This window comes from Rhincodon typus, chromosome 2 (assembly GCF_021869965.1).
Source record: "Rhincodon typus isolate 14 chromosome 2, sRhiTyp1.1, whole genome shotgun sequence".
In the NCBI taxonomy this organism is placed as follows: Eukaryota; Metazoa; Chordata; class Chondrichthyes; order Orectolobiformes; family Rhincodontidae; genus Rhincodon; species Rhincodon typus.
The window spans coordinates 29,112,258-29,138,494 of record NC_063333.1 but is presented as its reverse complement, the minus strand read 5'-3'; the positions used below and the strand labels follow the sequence as shown (position 1 = coordinate 29,138,494).

Here is a 26,237-nt window from a genome sequence, read left to right as displayed (position 1 = left end):
AATAAACAGTACTATTTGAGGAACAAGTAAGAGAGAGAGCTTAGACTAGATACTCCAGTTGAATAGTTTGCACTGGCGCAGGCACTAAGGGTCAAATGGCCTCATGCTGGCCTGCAATTTCTTTGGTTCCAGGTGAATTTGTTAACTGGATTCCTGTATAAGAAAACAGTTTACTTCACTGATGCCCTGCACGGTGGGAAGTGGTTCAGTACATGGGGGTTCTATCTAAAGTAAGCCCACAGTAGAATCCTTTTATATTCACAACAGGGCACCAAGGGAACATTATAAAAAGTGAAGGCGCTGACTTCCAAACAGCATTCTTCTCACTTACCATCTACCAATCTAACGTGACTAACTCTGTAGCTGACTGGATGCCTTAAGAAACAATTACACACACCTTTCACATTATGTTGTACTGTAGACAGCAAATCACTGAATTCTTACTGTCAACGTCGCACTAGAAAGTGAAAAGCAACTCTTTCTGCCTTACTGTGTAACGTTGAACATATCAATCAGCAAAATAAATCATGGTACAATCTATCAGCTGCTTTAGAAAGGCATGTGAGATCCTTTCATTCTATGTAATGATGCATTTGCCTAATTACTTTGTCCCACAGGTTTCTTTTGTTCCTCTCTTACAAAGTGTAAGATGTGTTAATTCATCTTCCTATCATTACTCGTCAATCCTGTCACTTCTTTTAATTAAGCATTGCACAAGCCATTTATTATAGTATATTGTGCAAGCTACCTCAGAAGCTAGAAATATTCTCCACTGTGTAGATTTTTAAAATACTGCATTGCCTGTATAAATTGTCTTCTTCGAGCCCTGAAGCCAGAAGACAAAGAACGGAGATTTTTCCTCCTGCCAGAGATAATCAGCATCTTCTTCAGCAGTAAATACTGAGAACAATATTAAGTGAAATGGTTACCTCCTCATCTGCTCCAAAAACCTATCCCAGAAATTTCCTTCAAATGTTTTGTTATAATTTGAACATCCAGTCATCTAAATCATTACTACTTATAGCATTACATATGTGCAACAAACATGACATTGAATAACTGATACTAAATTAGGAGATCTGTAATTTACTCACTTTTCTGACATCTTAGATCCTAGGTGCAAAGCTGTTTGCTAATCTCTGTTGAATGTGGAAGTGAAATTATAGCCTTGTAAAGTAGTTATAGTAACATAGCAACAATTTCAGGTACAAACCACATTTAGTCCATTCAGTCCATGCATAAAGTATTCCTTGATGTATTTCTAACTGTCCTGAATCTCATTGGTTGACAAGACTCTGTCCTTGAACTCCATGTAGATTTCTTTCTGCAGCACTAGTATTGTTAATCCTTTCCATACACTTATTCCATGTAGATTTCTTTCTGCAGCACTAGTATTGTTAATCCTTTCCATACACTTATTCCTTTAGTTAAAAAAAATTCTTCCTGTGACTCCTAACTTATTTTACTGCCTTTAATTTGTAACTAGGATTCCCTTCCACTTCTGTTCATAGCAGAAAACCTGACTGAGATCTAATCTGTGCTGACCATTCAGTGTTTAAAATACTTTTTTGTATACCCACTTAGTCTTCTTTGCATACAATGGCATAGGAAAAAGCCAGAGAAGTCAGTGTGTGCACACTACCACGCTGCAGCTATACAAAACTCTGTTAGGCCCCAGTTGGACTGAGAACAGATCTGGGGACAACACCTTTGGAAGGATATACTGGCCTCGGAGGGAGTACAACAAGGTTAACAAGGATGATACTTTGACTTCAGGAATTAAGTTATGAAGAGAGGTTATACAAATTAGACCGGTTTTCTCTAGAATTTAGAAGGTTAAGTGTTGACGTGATCAAAGTCTTCAAGATATTAACAGGAAGAAACTATTTCCACTGGTTGAGGACTCTATAACTGGGGAATAGTCCATGAATTAGGGATAGACGACTCAGGAAAGATGTTAGGAAGTACTTCTACACACAGTGGTAGAGGTTGGGAATTCTCTTCTACAAATGGCAGTTGATGTTGGATCAGTTGTTAAATTTTAAATCTGAGATCGATAGTGTTTTTGTTAAGCAGACGTAACAAGGGATATGGGCCAAAGGCAGGTATATGGAGTGAGGCCACATATCAGCCATAAATGGTGTAACAAGCTCAGTAGCCTGAATGGCCTACTCCTGTTCCTATGCTACTATGAAATACATCATCCCTTTAAGTTATAGTAGCAAATTGGAGCTGGTGTTGGAAACTAAGCTATTAAGTATTGCAGAAGGCACAAGTGGGAATGGACAGTTCAAATAATAGATGTCACACAAACCAAATATTGAAGGAGACTGACATATCGCTCTACATAGAGCTGGAGAAGATGAAGTGGGCTGAGTGGCTTCTGTGCTATTGAATCTATGGCTTTCCCAATCCTTAAACACCCTCCCCTGAACATTCTGTACACACAACTCTGACCTTCTACTTCCTTCAGTCCCATTGACAATTACACCTATTGCCTGTTTAGGCCTCAACCAGTGCAAAACACCACCCTAGAACACTATCACTTCACCACCTCCTCTTCTTTCAAATCCATCAATCAAGTTTTGGTGAAACACTCCTGGTGGTTACCAACTGATTGCCCTGATCGCATGCAACTCTGATCAGCAATTGCTGGGTCCTTATTTTGAGCCCACTAAAGGTTTCTGAGACTAATAAATCCCTTACTTATTAAATGAAAAGGTACTGGATGAAAGTATTTGCACCAACTGCAAGCCCCTTCTGACCAAGTCCAGATTCATGAAAGCTGTCCAGACTAAATGTTCAAGGGTTGGGACAAAGAAAGATGACCAAAAAATCATAGAATCTCTGCAGTGTGGAAGCAGGCCATTTGGTCCATCGAATCCACACCAACCCTCCAAAGAGTGCACCAGCCCCCACCCTGCAATCCTGTATTTCCCATGCCTAATCCACCCAGCCTGCAAATCCCGAGACGCTATGGACAATTTAGCATGGCTAATCCACCCAGCCTGCACATCTTTGGACTGGACAACTAATTCAAAAAGAGACAGGTTTTACTTTGATAGTGAAATATCAATGTGTAACTGTCCTGTAAATGTACTGATTGCAGATGAAGTCTGAGTCACTTTCTTTTTTATTGCTGCCATAGCTAGAACAATTTATCCACCTGTCAGTTTCACACAGTTTATGCAAAGGTTTATCTATGGAAATGGAAACTGTCTTAGTAAATTAAAAAGGAAAGCAACTGTGCAATACAGCACAATGCCAACCTTTCCTTTCTCAGTATCAGTTTAAAAATAATCATTTATTGTGAGCAGTTTGCAGTGCAATGAAAAAGAAATAATTTAGACCAAAGAGAACAATGTTAATTTAGTTCTAGGGGAAACAATTTTTGATTTGAAGAGTAAAAGGACAAACAATACTAAATGTCACTATTCTATTCCACCTTCGCACAGGCATTATCTTCTGGAAACAAGACCAATCAGAACAGGGAATAGCTGTGCCAATTTTGTACATTTCTTAATGATGAAGTGTAAAGCGTACATAGCAGACTGATTCATTTCCTTGAAAAAAAAAGACAACAGATTGACAGATGTTCATGAAGGGAGGGTGAAGTTTAACAAGAGATATAAACATATACAAACTTCTTCTGAGCCTGAAAACATATTACTCAATAAAAGAGATTTGCATTTATACAGTATCTTTCCTCACTACAGGATGTCTTAACGCCCCCTACAGCCAATTAATTATATTTGGAGTGCAGTCACTGTACAATTGCAGGAGATGCAGTAGTAAGTTTGCACACAGCAAGTTCCCACAAATAGCAACACAATGATGATTATCTTTTTTATAATGATTAGAGAAATAAACACTGGTCAGGTCAGGATAATTCCCCACTGAAATAGTGCCATGGTATCTTTTACATCCACCAAGATAGGTAAATTGGGTCGTGATCCAAAGCTGCATCTGAAAGACAGCACCTCCAATGCCGCTGCACTTCTTCAGTACTGTATGGAATGTCAATCTTTATTTGTGTGCTCAAACTCTGGAGTGGAACATGAAGCCACAGCCTTTTGATTCAGAAGAGGCAATGTTTCCAACTAAGCCATCACTACCAACTGTTAATGCCTACAACTTCAGAAATACTGGTATTCTTATCTACAGCAGAATTTCTAGTATGTACAACAGAACTAAACATAGCTCACAAGAATCACAACCAGAGGGCATGAATGTGATGCAAAAAGAAAGAAAGGACCCAAAAGGCAATGACAGAAAGAAATGTATGCATAGATGGATCAAGACGAGAACTGAGAAACACAAGAGTTAATTCTTTGTCCTGGTTGTAATCCAGTCGGTATTTGCATGAAAGCTATTTTAACTTTACGCATCAATGATATTCCCGATGGTGGCTATGTCCAGAACCAGGGGTTACAGTATGAGGATTCGGGGTAGACAATTTAGGACGGAGATGAGGAGACATTTCTTCATCCAGAGAGTGATGAGCCAGTGGAATTTATTACCACAGGAAGTAGTTGATGGCAAAATACTGAATGTATTCAAGAGGCGACTAGATATAGCACTTGGGACAAATGGGATCAAAGGTTATGGGGAGAAAGCAGGATTACACTATTGAATTGGACAATCAGCCATGATTGTGAAGAATGGCATAGCAGGCTCGAAGGGCTGAATGGCTTCCTCCTGATCCTATTTTCTATGTTTATATGGCAGCTCAATGGAGCTTGTAAGCAGAACTTTCCCAACTTAATCTACGACCAAACATCAGAACCATTTGCAGGTCAGGTATTTGAATGCTGATGGAGTAGCTTTTGCCATCGGAATGAAATGAAATAACATCCTGTCTCTGGGTTTTCTGGTTACTCAGGGCAGGTGGGTGGGAATGATGTGTTGAATCTGACATCTCCAGCATTCTCCTGAACAGCACTCCCATTAACCTTATATTACTGCTGCAATCAATCCCCCACCGCACCCCCCTTCCCCCTCACTCTCTCTCTCACACTCACTCTCTCTGTGGGCACCTTATGCACTATCAGAGCGGTTGCAATACATTCTCACCTTCAGCCTCATGCCCCTTTGCAACAAGTTTCACAGTTACCTACACAATCTAATAAGTAGTCACATATCCCCAAATTAACTTTTTGTAGGAGACAGCACACAAAGATTCAGTTTGGGAAACCCAGTTGGCTTGGATGAGTTGGGCCAAAGGGTCTGTTTCCATGCTGTGTGACTCCATGGTGGAGGGTGGCAGCTTTGCACTTGCCTCAGTTCCCTTTACAAGTTACTGGCAGGCCAGGAAACAAATGTCCTTCTTCCAAAATCCTGAACGGATGGTTCAAACAGGATTAATGACCAATTTCATCATTTTAATTAAATATTCAACGTTAGGCATGAGGATTCTTCACTTAGCTTTAATCCCACTCCAAAGAAATCTAGAACAAAATGTGATCCAGGTCCAATATCTCTTTTCAGGCAGCATCTGCAGTTCTTTCAGTTTTTATCACTTTTCAGGGATTTAAACCACCCCACAAGACACCCAAACCTGACTTATACTGCCTGAAAAAATTTCATCCTGCTGTGATGCATTTAGCAAATGAAAAGCAGTATGAAAGTCAGTCAAGATTTAGTGGGTATCACGCTTGCCCGAGTCAGAAAGTAAGTGCTCAACTCCAATGCTTCAAGCACCATATCAATACTGACACTCCGAAGAAGTATCATTGGTTTGCTGATTATTGGAGGTGATGTCTTGCAAACATCTACCCTTCCAGATTAAAGGTATGACCTCTCATTGTCTTTTCAGCGGTCTTATCCCCTTGTAAGCAGGCCAATATGTATTCCCACAATTAATATTATGTAAAATAAATGAAGAATATTTTGCTCCATTGCTGTTTGTAGGACCTTACTGCACAAAAGTTGGCTGCCAAGTTTTCTACAAAGGCATCACTTTCAAAAATTACTTGATTGGCTATAAAGTGGTTTGGAATGTTTTGATGTAATGAAAGGCACTACATAAATGCAAATTTCTATTTGAGTAAAACCACTAAAACACTACCATGATATCTCCACGTTTCGTATAATCTGTTCCACTACTGAGCCACACAAATCCAGGAATGTATTCTTTTAAGCCCAGAAGAATGTCACATTAGCACAGGTAACTGAGTTCATGATTGAAGGAAATAAAAATGAAAATTAAAAATGAAAAACAAGTCTGAGCGAAAAGTAAACTCACGATTGAAAAACCTGCCTTAGAAAATGAATGCGCGGATGTCTCCTGTTATTTACCTGTAACAGACCTGTTAAGCAAGTAGCTTGCCAAAGTGAGTATTTTTTTTTTTATTCATCATTCATTCACAGGATGAGGGCATCGCTGACTAGGTCAGCATTTATTGCCAATCCCTAACTGCCCAGAGGAAATTTGAGAGTTAATCATATTGCTGTGTGTCTGGAGTCACATGCAGGCCAGACCAGGTAAGGATGGCAGTTTCCTTTCAAAGGCTTCACAGTTATCCTTAGACTCTCAATTCCAAGATAATAGTCCAAATCTTTGTTAAAACTTTAAATAATGGTCTAATAATAATACCACTAGGCCATCACCTTCCAAAATCAGAGTAATCAGGTTCAAATTATAAAAAGCAATTTCGCAATTATAAAAACACCTCCAGAAGTTACCAAAAGACCAGATATTATATAAACGATCAGTTTCTCACTTAATATGACTCAAGTCTGACTGTCACACAAAAAGCATGATCAAATGTGATCCTCCACATTCTCCACTGAAGTTTTGTAAACTTTGCTCATAGTTAAGTTGAAATGAGATTCAAAGGAATGGTAATATTTTGTAGATCATCCCAGAATAATGGTTTGACAGATGAACCAATCTAATAGTAGGATACATACAGCATTCATTATCAAACCTAATGGCGTAAATTGAATTACAAAGATATTTTTACGGAAATGGTATTGATTATTCAGAAGAACTAAAAAAAATCCTAATTTCCAAACACTGACCTATAACCTGGATATTTATGCTTGAAGGTAAACTTGTATTAACTAAATGCTTCTTTAAGAATTTCTAATTGTCTCACAGGAAATGCTAGTAATCATCAAATCACATAATTAGTGCTGTCTTAATCTGAATAAATGTACTGGGCACTGGGAGCATTTTTTCCTTATTTTCTTTGCACAAAAAACTACAAAAGCAAATGTCAGAAAAAATATGCAAGTGGCATACTTGGCAAAGGAAAGCAGATAAGCTTTTAATGGTCCTGTATCAGTGAAACAAAATATAGCAATTATCCTCTGTCAGATCCTGTAAGGAAAAAATGATCCATCAGATGGCTACTGGACTCACCCATCAATCTGTTAAAACCAATATTCCTAGTGGGCGACTCATCCAATCCCTCGATTCCACTGTAAAGTGAATGCGAAATCCTTCGCTCTCTGTCGTCCATCACAGCATCTATAGGCAACTCTGGCCCAGAGGGGCTGCCAGGTGTCTCAAGCTGGGGAGAAAGTGAAAATCTACATTGAAAGACTATTTAACAGCATGGGGGAACATAACTAGCTGCCCTGGGCTTTCATCTGAGTGAGCACCCAATGAATTAGAACTCCTTACCAACATTCAAAATAATTTGCTATGACAGTCGTACTTAATGACTGACTTTCTATGCCACTTTGCACAATACCTCCCATGATGCCATACCAAACATCAACACCCCTGGAAAAAGTTGGTTTTCAGTTGTTTCAGTACAATTTTTTTTTTTTTTTTTAAAAGAAACTAAAAACCATCAGAATCTCACAAGTTATAAAATGCACAATCTACTGCATTTCTTTTTGCTTTCAGAAATAAGAAAACTACAGTTGCTAATGACAAGCCAGAATTTGCAGTCACAAGCTGATTTGACTTTTTTCACTCCCCCTTCTCAATCAAGGTACAAGAATTCTCAAATTCCATTCGGTTCTAAGACAGAAAATAGCCTTATTTAACTAGTTCTGGCATTTAATGAATTCTAAATTATTGATACGTGTCAATTAAATTAATCCATGCAACTCTAAGCAGAATATCAATACTGCTTGATTTGAAGTCAAGCTTTAATGAGAAACCATAAGCCAATATTTCCAGTAAGATGCCCTCCATTCAATTTGTACATCTAATTATCTCAAGAGGATTGGGTACAGTGGATTACACTCAAGCTGCTCATATCTGGGATTTCAATTGAAATCCAGCAGAGATCAAGGCAATAAGTCTCTTTGGCATGTAATAGCCCTAGGTGAGACAAGTTTGGGCAAATCACATCACACTTCCAAGTGGACCCACAGCTCGCAATCGCCATTAAGTGAGTCAAAGTGGCAATTTCGTCCCATGGTAGTTGTTGTGGCAAGAATAAAGTGTCACATAATTTATCCTCTCACGGTAGACCAAAGCACAATGCAAAAGCATAGTAGAGGATGGTTTAGAATGCATCTGAACTAAGTGTGCCTGACTTCTAAATACTTGATGACATCACTGATTGCCTAGAATACCCAATGCCTCATTTACAATGCCAGAATCTCTCAAACCTCAAGAGTCCAATGCTCAAACATTCACAAAACATAATATTTACAATACACGCAACTCATATATGCACAATGGATCACGGTCAACAGTTGAGGAACAAGCTAGAAAACTGAGAGCAGACAATAATATGAATGATTCAGGAAGATCTGTCTTTTCACAAGAAAAAAAAATCTGCTTTCAGAGGGTTAACATTCCTTAGCACCTTCAAAAGCAAGATTTTTGCTATTCCTGCGCAGCTGGTACAATTCTCCCCTGAGCATGCATAGACCAACTTACTATTAGCTTCTGCCCTGATGGGCATTATGTATAATGTGTGGCTGCAACAATATCATAGAGGAATTGGAAAGCTTTAAAAATAGATTGCTTTTGATACTAATAACTATCATTGAATTCTGCAATAATCCAAAGGTTCCCTAACAAGTTATTTACAAGGTATTTGATTCAGGAACTCAAAAATACATTTGATATTTAGTAGCTTGGTAATGGAGATTGTGCTTGATCTGGGTCCTCAGTTACTGAGGGAATAGATGTGGTTCCACTAACTTTGAGATAGCCTGCATTTCCAACCAGCTGGTAGAAAATAAATGTCTTATAAAAGAGACATTTAGCATGTGTTCAATGTGATATGGGCAAGAGTGATGACTTCAAACACAAATGCTTTGATATTTTCACAGTAAAGTCCCAAGTTGGAATCAACTGATTACTCATTCATATACTACTGAAATAGTACCATTATTGTCAAAATAAGGAAGGCCTATGATTTCCAGCTGCCCTCAGGTATGTAGCACTCGCAGCTTAAAAAGAGGGGTACTTATTTAGTCAGAACAACCCTAAAGAGTAATGCACCTTCCACATTGGAAAGGTACTTTTACAGCCAAAATGGAATGCAACCAGTTGCTAAAACAACAAGAAACATCAACTAACAAAATATAAACTGACTAGTGCATGGGTTATTAGAAACCTTATAGAAGTGCAACATGATAATGTTTCTTTCCATTTTCAATATTTCAAATCAGTACTTGCCCTAGCAAAATGAGAGAGATTTGGAACTATTCTGAGGAAGTAGGTGAGGGGCTTAATCTGTACTTCATATTGGTATTCACCAAGGAGGGCATGGATGATGGTAAGATTAAAGAGGGTAATGTAGATATTCTAGGACAAGTCAATTAAGGAGGGTGTTGGGTGTCTAGAAAAACATTAAGGTGGCTAAATCTCCAGGGCCTGATGGGATCTATTGCAGGACATGGAGGGAGGCAAGGGAGGAGATTACTGCGGCCTTGACAAATATCTTTGGATCCTTTTTAGCCACAAGAGAGGTCCCAGAGAACTGGATAATAGTCAATATTATTCCTTTGTTAAGAAGGGGATCAGGGACAATCCAGGAAATTGTATGCTGGTGAGCTTTATATCAATGGCAGGGAAATTATTGGAGAAGACTCTTAGGGACAGGATTTACTCACATTTGGAAAAAAATGGAATAATTGGGGATAGTCAGCATGGCTTTGTGAGGGGGATGTCTTGTCTTAAATTTGACTGAGTTTTTGACGAAGTAACAAAGAGATGAGTGATGAGGATAAGGCAAAAGCATGTTGTCTACATGGACTTGACCAAAGCATTTGAAAAGGTCCCTCATGGTAGGCTGGCACAGAAGATTAAGTTACATGGGACCTACATGAGTTAGTAAGTTGGATACAAAACTGGCTTGGTCATAGAAAACAACAGGTAGTTGCGGAAGGGTATTCTTCTGACTGGAGGTCTGTGACTTCTGTTGTTTTTTTACATATGTGTGCGCATGGCCAATCTATCTAACCTGCACATCTTACGACTGTGGGTGGAAACTGATTCACCTGGAGGAAACCCACACAAACACGGGGAGAATGTCTGTGTGGAGTTTGCACAGTCATCTTCAGGATGGAATCAAACCGGAGTCTCTGGTACTGTGAGGCAGCAGTGCTAACCACTGAGCCACCGTGCTGCCCTCATTTCACATTTGCGGAAGTTAAGATTCTTGCCAAGTTGGAGCTCATGCAAACAGTGTTATCTTAAGTCCTGATATCATGTAGGTCTGCCTTGGTTGAAAATGGACCCCAGTCCCACACCGGCACTTCCACATTTTGGTTGAAAATAAGGACCACCTAGACAGAGCTGCTTCAAAGTACTGCTCAAGTTGGTCACAATGAGAAGTGTCTATGCTCCAGTTGTAACAAGACCGATTTGTAAAGAAAGTGGGGACATAAGCACCAAAGCAATCAATCACTCTGTTCCTGGGAAGGTTTGAAGAGGATACAGGAAGCAGAACAGGAAAAGATTAACCAAGGCTGTTCCCAGGCCTTAACAATCTTGGGCATGAGTGTGCAATGTCACACCAGTAACAAGCTGGATACACGTCCTTGCCCATGAATAGCTTCTTACAACAAAGTGTGCAACACAATGTACGCAGAAAACTAACAGGAAAAACAAGCCTTGACTCTTAGATGGACGTGACAGCACTTTGAAATTTCTTGATGTATGTGGCATCACCATCAGTTAAGGGGCTTTAATCTAGATTCTCTCTCTGGGAATTTCAAATACAGTGGCTGTAAATCAACGATTAGATTGAAAATACACAATGGACTCTGCATAAGGAAAATATTTTTGCAACTGGGTTTTGTATTCAATCATGCAAGTGGTACAAATTCCCAAACTGTAATTTTTAGCAAGTGTTTGCTCAGTTCTCCTTCAATGCCTCAAATACAACGTAACTACACTACAGTTTCTCAGCAGTACAGCGGTCGTCAGTTTCCACAAAACTGATTCATCATCACTAAACACTCACTCCACTAAAATATTCTGCTTGTGTTGAGGCAGTTTTGCACTGCAGGTTCACCATAATGACAGTAACTATACTGTTCTCTTCTGACTTTATGTTTCTCAACGCCACCATACCTTTTCCAAGTAACAGTGTTATAAATGCTACATCATGATTCTGTTCAGCACCCAGACATACAAAAAAAAAAGTTGAAAGAGAGTTGGGAATGTTCAAAACAAATAGTGAACCAATCTGTGCCACATCTATTTATCTTAATGAATTAGTCCACAGTACATAAAAAACCTGATAAATGCTGCAGAATTTTACTGAGCTGACAAATGCAAATATGTGGATGATTTATTGACATATATACATATGGAGGTTGGTTGGCTCGCCGAGTTGGTTTGTTGTTCCACAGACGTTTCGTTACTGTGCTTGGTAACATCCTCAGTGCAGCCTCTGATGAAGCGTCGGTGTGTTTTCCCGCCTGGCTTTTAAACTCTGGGGTCCGTTGCGATGGATTGCCTCACTTCCGGGTTTCCTCCGTAGTGGAGTGTATATGGGGTCGAGTTCAATCTACTCCAAAACCTTATATATACACATATATTTACAGCAGGGGTTACTGGATGTTGATCACAAAGAATAAGTCCAGTCTTTCCCAGTCAGACTTTCCAATTGCTGTACCAGCTTGAATAAAGGGAATTCAGATAAGACCAAATGTTGGATTTAGAAGGTTCCTGACCCGAATTGTTGTAGGAACACAACAAATTGGAGGAGTAAAATATACATCCCCTTGAGACTACTCTGCTAATCAACACGATCATGATTGACCTTTTGGGTGAGTGAAGAATATTTCCCACGTTCCACTGCATAAATTGATTCCTCCTCTTAAGGCTGTGCCCGTATCCTAGAATGCCAACCACTACTGATCTTATTAAGTCCACTATGTCATTAATTGAGGAAGAACAACCTGAATTTAAATAAATCCTTGGCCATAAGAACATTCTTTTAGTCCTTCTCAATGAAGAGCAAGGAAGAAAATGGACATCAAGACATAGGTGGAATTGTTTGGTTAGAAGTGCTGAAGCTTGACCAAATAAAAAGCTTTAAGGTGTCAAAGGAAGGGAGGGAGGTTAACTCCATAAGATGGCATAGCCAGCCTGCAAAATAGCCAGCAATGATGGGGCAAAGGGAATGTGGAGAGAGAGAGACGGGGAAAGAGCGAGCGCAAGAGAGCAAGACCAAGAGTGCGAGAGTGTGTATGAGTGAGAGAGAGCAGGCGAGAGACAGCACGAGCAAGAGAGAGAGAGACAGCACGAGCAAGAGAGAGAGATCAAGGAAGGAAAGCCAGGGTGGATTGCGCCACAAGCTAGACTCAGAAAAGTGTTTAGAGCAAGAGCCAATAGAATTGTAGAGCTGGAGAAATTTACAATAATATAATGTTGAGACAATGGCAGGTTTGAATACAGGAATGACAATTTGAAATTCAATGCATGTGGGGAAGGGCACGGGAGTATAGAGGTAATTAAAGAGGAGGACTAGTAGGAAACGATCAGCAAGACAGTTATCTCAAGTTGAGAGGGATCTGACAGCAACCGATACTGCACTGGAATAGCTGTAGGTTTAGGTGAGGAAAGTATGGATGAAGATTTCAATGACAGTTGGGTTGAGCTTGACATTGACAATGACAATATCACAAAAGCGAAAATGAACAAATGTTGCAATGGAGAAGATTTGGAGTTCAATATGACTCCAAAGCCATAAACAGTCTAGTGGCACCTGAGGCACTGACAAGAGCACATAGTTAGAAGGGGACAGATCAATGGGTTAATTCTTCAAAACGTTCAGCTGGAGAAAACTACAGCTCATCGAAGGCTGGATGCCAAATAGTGAGGTACAGTGCAGAGATTGAAAGAAGTGGTGGAAAGACAGAACTGAGTGTCTTCAACTTAAATCTGAAAATGATGCAAGGTCTAAAAAACATATTGCTAACAGGTAGCACCTAGGTGAGGAATAGAAAGGTGCCAAGGATTAATCCTCAAAGGATACCCAAAATTAGCAGAATTGCCATAGGAAGGCATCAGATGGGTAAAAGTAGAACCAGCCAAACCCCATCCCATCGCTGGTGTTCAAGGAGAATGGCACGCTTTACTGGGGTTCCAGAGCTGCTCGAGAAGGACATGGACAGACAATGAGCCATGATAACAGTTTGAGATCCTGATTAGAAACATCTCAATCTGTGGGAGGCACAGAAATCTGATGGCAAGCAAGAAATAAGAGAGAATTGAGACTCTTGTTCACTGTCCAGTAGGCCTACTGGAAAGGCAACACATACGTATGTTGTACAGCAGGTAAGAAATAAAACGGACCCCAGATACAGGTTCAGTTTGGATACCACACCATGGGGATATGTGCCTTTGGCAATCCAGGCACAGATTCATTTGGGTGAAAACACAATACGGCACTGCAACACAGCACAAGTCACTGCTTTAAATGACAGAGAGAGAGAGAAAAATCACAAAAAAAGGGGAATACATGCAAATTAACAGGAATCACCAAAACAACTATTGGCTCATTCAAATGTTCAGAATTATCCACTAAAATATTACCATTATTTCTACAAAATAACTTAAGCTGCCTTGGAGCTAAAAATTATTTGGAACATTTTAGGACAACACTATCATCACAATGACATTTAAAAATTACTTCTTCTTTATCAATTCCACACAGAGAAATTGATTTTCCACTGTAGTTTATTTGGATGTATTTACGTAATAAGTAGTCACTTCAGAAAATGAAACCATTAAAACAAATCGGAAAAGGCTGCTGGAGTTTGACTTGCATGATGTGAACAATGCGGTGGGGAAGCCTTTCACATTTAAAATGATCAAAACTGGGTAAGAAATGTACTGAACTAAAGGTCAGCGTGGAGCTTAGAAGTTTCCAAAAAAACACAACAGCTTTTGAATGATCAGAAAGGCAGCCAAATCAAATACCACAGATATATCATTCCAAATTCTTGTTAACACCAATTATTCTATTCTGCATGTAAGTGTCAAGTTGAGCCCATCTGCACCACTTAGAAATCTGAATGATGATAGTTTAATGTCTTCTCTTCTGGGCAACTATCGTTTTTTTTTAAACTGTTAAATTACATCAACATCTATTACTACTGCAACATTATTTTAACATCTAAAATGTTTTTAACCAACAATTTATAATCTAATATTGTGCATATGTGCTACAGGGCAATAAACAAATAACTCATTAGTTTTAAAAAGATCTTTAAACAAATTGCATCACAGAGCAGTTACAAAAGTAATCTCTATGGTAAATATCTTAAATGTATGTGATATGCTGGAGTTATTCTTTCAGCTTCCAGGCAAGGCCAAGAGCAAACTGAAATAAGCTTTTATGACAAAGACTTTGAAGTCACAGCACTGGATTAATTCCTCCTGACATTTGGAAGTTGGCCGAATGCCACAGGCACTCGAGGGGGTAAGAAACATCGCACCATGTTCCAAACATAGGAGACAGATGTCTGGAGAGGTCATATGCTTGCAAAAAATATTTTCTGTTGCAAGTATTATCATTTTCATATAAATGAGATAGCAAAGGAACATGCAAAATGTAGACTTACTTACTCAACTTCTATTTATTGCAGTGATGGATCAACATAATTACAGAGTTAGCAAGAACTAACCAAATACTGTAAAATCCTGCAGTAAACAAATTAAATGCTAAGATTTTAATCATTAAGCAAGGATTTATTTTCTTAGTTTTAATTACAATTGAGTGATAATTTCATTAAACCTAGATTTAACAATTAGCTTAAAACAACCTATATATTAACAGCAGGCTCCTCAATTAAATTCATTTCTCTTCATTTCCTTCAAAGCTGGACTACATTTGTCAGTCAAAATAAGAACCAGAATCACATGTCAGTAAGGATCTACTTCCACCAAATATTAGAACAGCTACTGAGCATCTAATTATACATTGACAAGTTTATTTTCAGCACTAGGGTGATACTAAATGCGTACAAATATTCAAATTGGTCTTTTTTTCTAATCAGTTGTTAAATTAGAGGACTGCACAATAATATTTCCCTGGGAAAACAAGTCAAGTCAAAAGGATATTAATTTCCGTGTGCACAAACCATATTGTGAGAGCAGGCATTCACCCTTTTGTTATTCTATTGTATGATGATTTTTGAGATGATTCGCTTTTAGCACAACTTTCCACAGATCAGTCTTAGCTTATCATGAATACTGTTAATTAGTATTATTTGTGCAAGAAAACCTACACATTTAAATACATTTCAAAAAATGCACTGCTGTTAAAAATCTGAAGAAAAGGTTACACTGAGCTCATCACTGTAACTCTAAGGGGATGGAAAGTGGAGCTCTCTCCCGAGTGCCGTCACTAATGCTAAGAAAACATAATTTAGTAACCAGACCAATTGATAGCTCATTGCAGAAAAATCAATGCACACTACTTCTCCAGTCAATCTTTGATAAAGTCAACAGATTCAACTCATTTCCTTGAATCCAGCAGACTTCACTTCAGCTTCCCTCCTGTCACCTTTAAATTAGTTATAACTGACATGTCTGTATGGAAATAAAATGCAGCAGCTGAACACAATTCTTTCTCTACTTAGTACACAGAGATTGAAAGCGCTCTTGTGTTACACAGGTATTGTCCCTAGCTCTGGGCCAGGAGGCTTGAATTAAAGTCCCACCTGCTTTGAAGATTGATTGGACAAAACAGATTGAGGCAAAGGCGCTTTGGCTCGATGCAATTTGCAGAAGTGCCAGGCAATGCTGCAGACACCGGAACAAAATGCAACATGAGGTACAATAATTATTTTTGTTTTTTTTTCCTTTTTTTATTCATTCATGGGGTGGGGGCATGCTGGTTGGCCTGCATTTATTGGCTGTTCCTAGTTGCCCTTGAGAAGGTGGTGGTGAGCTGCCTTCTTGAACTGCTGTAGTCCACCTGCTGTGGGTTGACTCACAAAGCCATTAGGGAGGGAATTCTAGGATTTAGACCCAGTGACAGTGAAGAAATGGTGGTATATTTCCAAGTCAGGTGAATGGCTTGGAGGGGAACTTGAAGGTGGTGATGTTTCCATGTATCTGATGGCCTTGTCCTTCTAGATAGAACTAGGCATGACATTTATATAACACCTTGAATATAGCAAAGTGTCACAAGGAGTTTCACAGGGTGAAATTAGACAAAGACAAATAACAGGGACAGAACACCGACGTTTCACCGGAGGCGCACTGATCATGTTACCTAGTAGGGTGATGAAACATTTGCAACCAAACCCACCGGCTCGGCGAGCTTGTCTAAAACATCAAATTGACATTTTGCCGAAGTAAGAAAATTTAGTAGCAGAGACTAAACCCTACCAATGTATTTAAACTTTTAACCACAGCAAAAATGAGTGAAGTGGAATGGTTTAGGGCTTGAGGCCTGTGTGACTCAAGTCACAACTACCGATGAGGGAGCAGAAATAGGATTCTAAAATGCAGCAATACATCATGGAAAGTAAGCGTATCACTGAGCCATGCCACTTATCTCTAGATGAAATAAAATGCTATGCTCAGTTATCAACTGGCACTTGCACAGTCAACATAAAATTCCATTCAGTCAAAGCCAATGAATGGCATCTCTCAGAATCAATTAATAGATCCTAACCAAGGCAAAGCATTTATTGTTTCAGAAAGAGGATATTTCAGTTCAGTTGCCATCTTTTTGACTTTAAAAGAAAATAAAGAATCGTGGATGCTGAAGAGCTGAAACAAACAAAAAAAAACCCAGGAATTGCTGGAGAAGCTCACTGCATCTGGCAGCATCCGTGGAGAGAAAACAGAATTGATACTTTGAGTCCTGTGACCCTCTTGAAATGTGAACTCTATCCACAGATCAAGCCAAACCTGCTGTTTCTCCAGCAATTTCTGTTTTTGTTTGTTTCAGATCCTTCTGATTTCACTGTTTTAGTTATGCAATGAAGATATACATAAATAACAGAAACTCTGCATCAAAACAAGGTCAGGTTAATCTCCAATGACATTGAGAACAACCTGCGCAGAAGCTAAAGGACAAATGTTTATTCATAAATCTAATTGTTGTGGATGGCCTGCATTGCCGAGTTGCTGAAATTGACCATTCCATTCAAACAAAAAAAGCCATTTTTATACAACTTTATACGTTAGAAAAACAATATTCGTTTACCTGTCACTGGGAGTTCAGGAAATAAGTCATGAGCTTTATATTTCAATTTCTGTTTAGGAGCAGCTTACGAACAGTAATTTTCCAAAAAGAAGTACATCACAAAGAGGTGTGTGTTGTTCTCACTCCAAGAAATGAGGTTACATCAAAGGCAAATTCGATATTAAAAGACCGATCTAATCATCACTTTAAAAAAAACACTAAATTACACAAGACACGTATATAAAGAATTTCAGAACTGTTATAGTGCAGAAGGAGGCCATTCAGCCCATCATGGCCACATCAGCTCTCGGAGCATTTTACCTGAATGGCAACCTCCTGTCATTTGCCTGTAGCCCTGCACATTGACTGTATTTAAATAATCATTCATAGTCCTCAGAACATTTAGATCTTTGAGGTAAATATAGCAGATTTTAGAATCTCAACAGAAGTTCAAGTAATCAAGTTCAAATATAAAAAGACTTAATTTTACTGAATATTTTGCCTGGGCCAGATTGCACTTCACACAAAAGAAAATAAAACTGAGGGAGAAAATGGAACAGAAAAGTTCAACAAAAAAAAAACAATGAAGTCACATTTTTAAAAGTATATTTAGCCTTGTCTAATTGGCATTCAAATCACTGTATTCAACAAAGGTGGAAATTAAGAAATACTCTAACCTCTGGGGAGCACATTTTTATCTGACCTAAATTTGAATACATATTAGCATCTGCAATAAAGAGAGAGAGACATTATCTTTGAAATCATATCTTATTCATGATAGCCTGAATTTTATATTTCTGGATGAATGTTCACTTGCTGTTTCACAGCAAACTCAAATGTAAAATTTAATAGAAACATTATTGTTAACTTTAAGAGACTTACAAAAATGGGTATTTTTAGGAATTGAGTGTATGCATTTTTCAACATTTCACTTCAAAAGAAAGTAATTAACTTTGTGTCGGTTCATATTTTGTGGCCTTACATGTTATCAAAGTCAACACTAATTATTACCTCATTGTGTTTCGTTATCCTCCTGGCAACAATCAATTGGATCATTCCCCTCTTATTTCCCTCTGTGGACATGGACCTCCGTAGTGTCTCCATGGCATCTTGATTTGTTTTTCCCAACAATGATTCACTGTTCACTGCTATAAGCTGGTCATTCACATTAAGTCTACCATCCTGAAGACAGAATAAAACTCTGCTGTCAAACCAGCTCTCAATTTTTAACATTTTCATTCAAAATCCAGTGATCAAATTCACTCAGGAAATATTCAAGTTCTTTTGACAAGGCATTTCTTTGCTATAAGTACTCAGGAGTTATACTTGTCAATTTGAAAAGTATGCTAACGAAACAAGAGTAAACTTCCCAGAAAGACAAGGGAATATATATTTCCTTCAACAATGTGAACATGAAAACAGTAAACAGTTTTGTACTGTCAATTTTCAAAATGATCATGAAGAACATCAATATCATGTCAACATGCTCTATCAACAACGTTTGTGGTGTATATCTAAACCCTTTTTTTAAAAAACTACTTCTTCACAAAAAAAAAAATCATCTGATGTTGTTCCACCCAACTACAACATTTGGTCAATTCATTTTCTACTTTCTGAATCACTTCCTTTGATTTAAACACCATTCCAAAGAAAGCATACTTGACAGTCTGTGCGAAGATTTTGAATTAAAGTTGATAGACTGCAATTGAAATGGTGCAAATCTTAACATCACTCTTTAATGCATCTCATTAAGGACTTCACTGATCGCAACATAACTCCTTTGTAGAGGTAAATGCGATGATCATTTATTTGAATTTTCATAGAAACTGGGCAAACCAAGCGTTCAGTCAGCATGGAGAAGAATTTGTGGAATGCATTCAAAATAGTTTTCTAGATCTGTTTCAAGGAACCAACTGGGGGAACAGGCCATTTTAGATTCAGTTTTGTGCAATTAGGTGGGGTTACTCAATAATCTTTCAGGAAAAGACACTCTTGGGAACATTGATCACATCAGTTTCTGATTGATTTAGTTAAGCCCAAAGATGAGGTCTAAAATTTGAAAAAAAATTGTTGAGGTGGATTAAGAAACTGGATTGAAATAAACAAAGTACACATAAACAATGTAAAATGTTTAAAGAATAATTCTTAATACACAAGGGATATACATTTCCTTTAAAACAAAAACAAATCCTGCAGGAAAAGTGGTCTGACTAACAACAAATGTTAATATTAATGTTGGATGATCAAAAAAGTCTGCTAGTATTCAAAAATAAAGTAAACCTGAGGAACCACAAAGTGTCCAAGAAATTGATGAAGAAAGTAATAACTTGAAAGTGTCAAATAAAGTGATTGTAAAAGACTCTATACACAGGTAAACAAGAATGGATTTAAAAAAAGGCATCACTTAAGATTGAACCAGCAAAAAGAGTAGAAAATAAAGATTTCAGTGACATTGAGCAATGACCTTCCATCTGTCTGTACAGAAGGCAACACTAATGAATTCCATAAATAGTCAGGAATCCACTCTTTTGGAAAAGTAAAGAAATTAAAGGAAATTATTTTAAAGCAATAATACTGTAAATATTAATAGAATTAAAAACCAATAAATACCCTAGAGCTGATAGACCACCTCCTAGTACTTTACAAAAGAAATAGTTCCTTAGATCACAGCTGCATTGGTTTTGATAGCTCAGAATTCCCTAGATTCTGAAATGGTGTCTGCATTGGAAGATATCAAACATAACTCCTCTTTCCAAGAAAGGAAGGAGAGGGGAAACAAAGGTGACAGATCAGTTGTTCTGACATCAGTAGCAGCAAAAACATGAGAATCCATGACTAAGGACACGATAGCACAGTATTTTTGAAAAATCACAAAATGATCAGTCAGAATCAAGTCAGATTTTTGAAAGGAAATTTTTATTCAACAAATTCTATTAAAATGGTTTAATACTGTGGATTAGATAAGGAGGAATCAATGGCTGAATTCTGAATTTTCAAAAAAATAGATTTTTGCACAAGATTGAGGTAATAAATTGATTATGATATATTATGCAATAATATATATTAGCATAGATTGAGGATTAATGGACACTAGACACAGACTAGGAGTAAGGTGCTAGGATCAGTGTTTGGGCCTCAGCTGGTCACAATCTTTTCTGATAATTTAGATGAGACGACCAAGTGTTTTTGCAGTGCAGTGGTAGTGTCTCCATCTCTGGGCCAGGAGATCCAGGTTCAAGTCCCACCTACTCTATATGTGTGCAAAAACATTTCTGAATAGGTTGATTAGAAAAAAAACTTACAACTGAACAAAGAATTGGGCTGGGTGCTTAATGGGCAATCAATGTAATGTAAACCGTTTTGTGCCCAATTATATGTTCAATGTTGAAGGATCTTATTTGAAACTGGCAGAAAGTATCAGTCATGTAGATCATCCCGGATTAATTTAGAGTTTGGTGCAGTGGTAGTGTCCCCATCTCTCGGCCAAGAAGTCTGGGGTCAAGTCCCACCTGTTCCAAGTGGGCAAGTTGATTAAAAACAAACAGTAAAATGGTTGATTGGGCCTGGAGCCTGGGTTCAAATGAGATGCCTGGGAAATGGTGACATAGTAATGTTAATAGACTAGCAATCAAAAACCTTAGGTTAGTGTTCAGGCAGCAGGGGTTCAAATCCTACAATGGCAATGCCAGAATTGAATTCAATAAAGATCTGGGATTTAAAAAAAAGCTAGTCTAATGGTGACTAGATAATCACTGTCAATTTCTGGAAAAACCCATCTGGTTCAACAAATGTCCTGTAGGGAAGGAAATTTGCCATCCTTACCTTGGCTGGCATACATGTGACTCTAGACCCACAGCAATGTGGTTGACTCTCAGTTGCACAGATAAGTAAAAAATATTAGCCTAGTCAGCGACACCCACATTGCATGGGTGAAAAAAAAATTCCAACTGCTCCATGTGTGTATCATAACATGTTTAATCAATTAAAAATTAACCAAATGAAGAATTTTAAAAATATCCGAACCGTGAAATTAGGGTCCTGTGGTGCAGTAGCATTGACTCTACACCTGGGCCAGAAAATTCAGGTTCCCCAGGTGTATGATATCCAAGTTTGCTGACAACACAATGTTAGCTGGGAAAGCATATCATGAAGAGAACACCCAGGAGGTTACAGAGATATGTAAACACGATAAATGAAGCAGGCATGAGCATTGCAGATGCAATATAATGTATGGATGTGATGTCATTCACCTTGGGGGAAAAAAAATAGTCTCGTCTCAGCTATAGGTGACTCCAAACCCACAGCAGTACAGCTGACTTCTAACCGTCCAGTGAAAAAGCCCAGCAAATTCAAAGGCAATAAGAAGTGGATAATAAATACTGGTCCAGTCAGTAATGTCCACATCCAACGAAGAAATACAAAAGAAATCTATGAAATGGAGGAGCACACTTGAGGGGTCAAACAGATAGTCCTGTGTTCTTCTGTTGAGGGAGGACTAAGAGATGATGCTGTAGTGACTGGACTAGAAACCCAGACTGACATTTTGGGGATGTGTGTGCCATATCTCACCAAAGCAGAAAATTATCATAGAAGCTCATAGAATCCCAACAGTTTGGAAACAGGCCATTTGGCCCAACAGGTCCATACCAACTCTCCAAAGAACATTCTGCACAGACTCACCCCTCTGTCCTATCCCTGTCACCCTGCGTTTCCCATGGCTAATCCACCAAGCCTGCACATCCCTGCACACTGTGGGCAATTTGGCATGGCCAATCCACCTCATCTGTACATCTTTGGACAGCGGGAGGAAACTGGGGCACCCAGAGGAAACCCACGCAGATGTGAGGAGAATGTGCAAACTCCACACAGACAGTTACCCGAGGCTGGAACTGAACCTGGGTCCATGACATTGTGAGGCAGCAGTGCTAATTACTGAGCCACTGTGCCACCTGGGCATCACTAAACCTTATCACTAAAATGAAACAAAGAACTGCAGATGCTGTAAATCGCAAACAAAAAGAGAAATTCAGCAGGTTTGGTCACATCTGTGGTTAGAAAACAGAGTTATCACCCCACCAGACCTGCCGAGTTTCTCTTGAAAATTATTACTGATTGTTGTAAAAGAACATCTGTTTCATGATGTCCTTAAGGAAAGGAAATCTGCTGCCCTTACCTGGACTGGCCAACATATGACTCGAGACTTAATACTCTAAAATGCTGTCTGAAATGGCTGAGTAAGCTCATTTCAAAGACAACGAGGGACAGACAGAAAATGCTGGACTTACCATTGGTACTCTCATCCCATGGAAGAAATAAAAAGGTTCTTAAAAACGGGGGTGAGTCGACTGCTCTATGGGAAGAAATTGAGTAGACTAGGCTAACATTTCCTCGAGAGCTAATCTCATTAAAGCATGAAACAATTAAGTGGGTGACAGGGCTGATGTTTCCTCTTAAATCTTCAACTGGGAGTTTCTTGCTGAGAACATAAAACTTTCCATTTAGAATGTAAATAAGGAGAACTTTCTCTACGCAGCCAATTGTGAAACTCGGAAATTGTGGATTCTTGCATCCACGATGGAGGTCTATAGATTTTCTGACAAATAAAGCATGGGATATACAGATGGGTCAGGACAATGGAATAAGGTATGAATGAGGTAGAAGATCAGGAATATCTTACTGAAAGACGAAGCAGGGTTGGAAGTCTGCACAGCTGTTCGTATTCCTTATGTTCTTATTTAGCAGCTCTCCAATCTGGAATCAATTCTTTAGCCATTTCAAGGTTATATCCTGGAATCCCACAGTATTAAATAGCAACATCGTTGCCAGTTTTTTTTGTAAGTAAACTATACGAAGCATTGACACTTAAAGAGAGACACCTCTCTCTTTCTTCATGTACGTCTTTAAGAGGACTTCCATACGTTGGTCCTCGGTTATGTTGGAGAAGGTCCTGATTTAGATTGCTATTGCCTTCTGCTGGTTTTCACTGATCAGCTACCACAGGCTTGGGCAGAGGATGTACAGATGGATTATCAAATTGTTTGGCCATATTATGATTACACTATAGTAGCCATGAAGTTCTGCATTGGGACACAAATCTGGAGCTTCTGGCTCAGAGAAGGCTTGGAACTCCTGGATAAATGTCAGCCATCCCAGTGGTTTCATGTGAGAATTTCCTTTAAGCACTTGGAGGTTAAGTCTTTAATCACATTTTGAAGTGTTGTTAATCCTAGTTAGATTGTCATTATTCAGGCACTTTCTTCATTATATTTACTGAGAAAAACAATTATAAATTATTTGCATTGCATTACTTATTTTTGGTTCATCCTCATTTGTGCCTCAATAGCTTCTTTAAGGATTCTTGCCTCTTAAAGTAGCTGTTAGAATACTAAAGTAATTTCATATTGTTCAACTTTTAAAGCTTATTTCTCTTGGTACAAATTTCTGCACGTACTTTTATTATCACTGAGGCACAGATGTTCAATTCTTGTTCTGTGTTAAATTATCTGCTCTCAGCTTTTGTGGCAATACAAGTGCTCCAATTTAGCACAGCATTCTTGGGTGAGAGGGTAGGGTAGTCACTCAGAGTCTTTACTCTGGTCTTTACTCAGTCCAGACAGGTAGATCTCTTGGAAGGATAGGACCAGGTTCACCATTCACATACGATCCGGGATCAGTGGGTGCCTGGAACCTAACAGAACTACACCAATCAGAGTCAGTAACTTCTGTTGAGGAGGGGATAAATATGGCAAATATTGCTTTGGCGAATTTCATTTGCAAATATCCTCTTATATGCAATCATTAGACTTACTTATCATCTTGATACCAAATTGATTTACCTTAGATGCTGCTCCTCCATTGATGATGGATTTCACAAATATGCCCAGGTCAGCATGGTTTTCTTTTGATCTATTACCTTTGACACTAACTCCAAGGCCTGCAGATCCAGTATCATTGAGAGGAATTTCAAAAGTCAGGAACTCCCTGGTACCATCAGGTGTAAGCACCAAGTCATCATCCTCTGCTTTCTAATGTACAAAAACACAATTTTTATTTTTTACTGAATAACAGCTTAGATTTAAAAAAGTACAGCATTATATTGATCTGAATCAAGTTGAAAAAAAGCAAGTGCAAAAAACACTTTTTGTTGCAACAACTGTTCAAAGTTAAATATATGCTTCTATGAGTTTTACATAGACAGTGAAGTACATGTGTATGTTCTGATTCACATATACTATGCCCTAAACCACACTTTACCTGGAAAATCACTGCACTGTTTCTCTGCAGCACCATAGAAGGTAGATTACCCATACAAACAATTTTAGATTAACAATGCTAACACTGTGCTGTAGAGCCAATGTGCTTCACCAGTCTACAACTATTTCAAGAATTATTAGACAGAAGTACAAGGCAGGCACTAGTTCATGGGCCACTGAAGCTTAAAATGAAAGATTTCAAATTCTACAAGCCAATAGCACACTTATGAAGCAAGTACGAAGAAACAGTTAATCAAATTCAGGAATCCCGCTGTTTTTAATGAAACAAGGATAACTGCTATAAAAGAAGCACACTTAATTAGAACAATAGATTAATAAGCTTTCTGTGGACACTTATGCAAGTTAATTTCCGACTACATTTTACTTGTTTTGCAGCCATTTTGCTCATACTTATGGGGTCAGTTAGCTCAGTCGGCTAAGATTATGGTGCAAAACTCTGCCAATGGATGGGTTGAAATCCCTTTACAAGCTGTGAAAGTTCACAATGGCCTGCCTCCTGGCCTTGCCCCATGCTTGACGCAGAGTGGTGCCCCTTAATCTATATACGCATTAGTTCAGACTCGGTGGTAAATAATTTTCCTCCACACAAACACAAAAATTATATTGTAAATTTGAAGCCAGTGGTTAAGGTTGACTCCAAGGCAAAGTGGAGAAAGACTCAATGTCGTGACAAAACCTAGCCATACAGATTCAGTCCAAAAGAGTTAGCGGTCTGGAAGGTATGAGTGGGATATAATGCCAGAGGGAGGTGGTCAAGTTAGAGTGCAAGATATGAGAGATTATAATTTATTGCACTGGGAGATAGGTAGAACTGGAAGGTTTTAGAAGATAGTGTTAAGATACGATGCTTGACTGGATCCAAGCAGTTGGGTTGTGTGCAGGTAAAAGAGTTTACAAACCAGCAGAACACGGGAGGTCAACAAGAACAACACTGGAGTAGTTGAGCATAGATAAATGAAAAAATTTGGCAAATGATACAGGAATTGAGCAGGGAGTAGAGGCCAGTGACTCTGTATATTAGGTAACAAATGACCATCTTGGCAAATAGGATGCAGACTGAATTTCAGCTGTGTTGCACACAACAAAGGTTTCACTGAGATAACACGGTATAGAGCTGAATGAACACAGCAGGCCAAGCAGCATCAGAGGAGCAGGAAAGCTGACATTTCGGGTCGAGACCCTTCTTCAGAAATGGGGGAGGGCAAGGGGATTCTGAAATAAATAGGGAGAGAAGGGGAGGCGGATAGAAGATGGATAGAGGAGAAGATAGGTGGAGAGGAGACAGACAGGTCAAAGAGGCGGGGATGGAGCCAGTAAAGGTGAGTGTAGGTGGGGAGGTAGGGAGGAGATAGATCAGTCCAGAGAGGACGGACAGGTCAAGGGG

The 26,237-nt window shown here is 38.7% G+C and overlaps 1 protein-coding gene across 1 annotated transcript in view; it reads right to left on the bottom strand.

Moving 5' to 3' along the window:
- Positions 1 to 26,237, bottom strand: part of pard3aa (par-3 family cell polarity regulator alpha, a) — a 782,893-nt gene that overhangs the window by 236,713 nt on the left and 519,943 nt on the right. The window contains exons 13-15 of the mRNA XM_048606721.1: positions 24,416 to 24,604; positions 18,591 to 18,761; positions 7,367 to 7,517 (exon numbers count right to left, since the gene is read on the bottom strand). Coding sequence (XP_048462678.1) covers positions 7,367 to 7,517; positions 18,591 to 18,761; positions 24,416 to 24,604 — 511 coding nt within the window. The remainder of the gene's footprint in view (positions 1 to 7,366; positions 7,518 to 18,590; positions 18,762 to 24,415; positions 24,605 to 26,237) is intronic.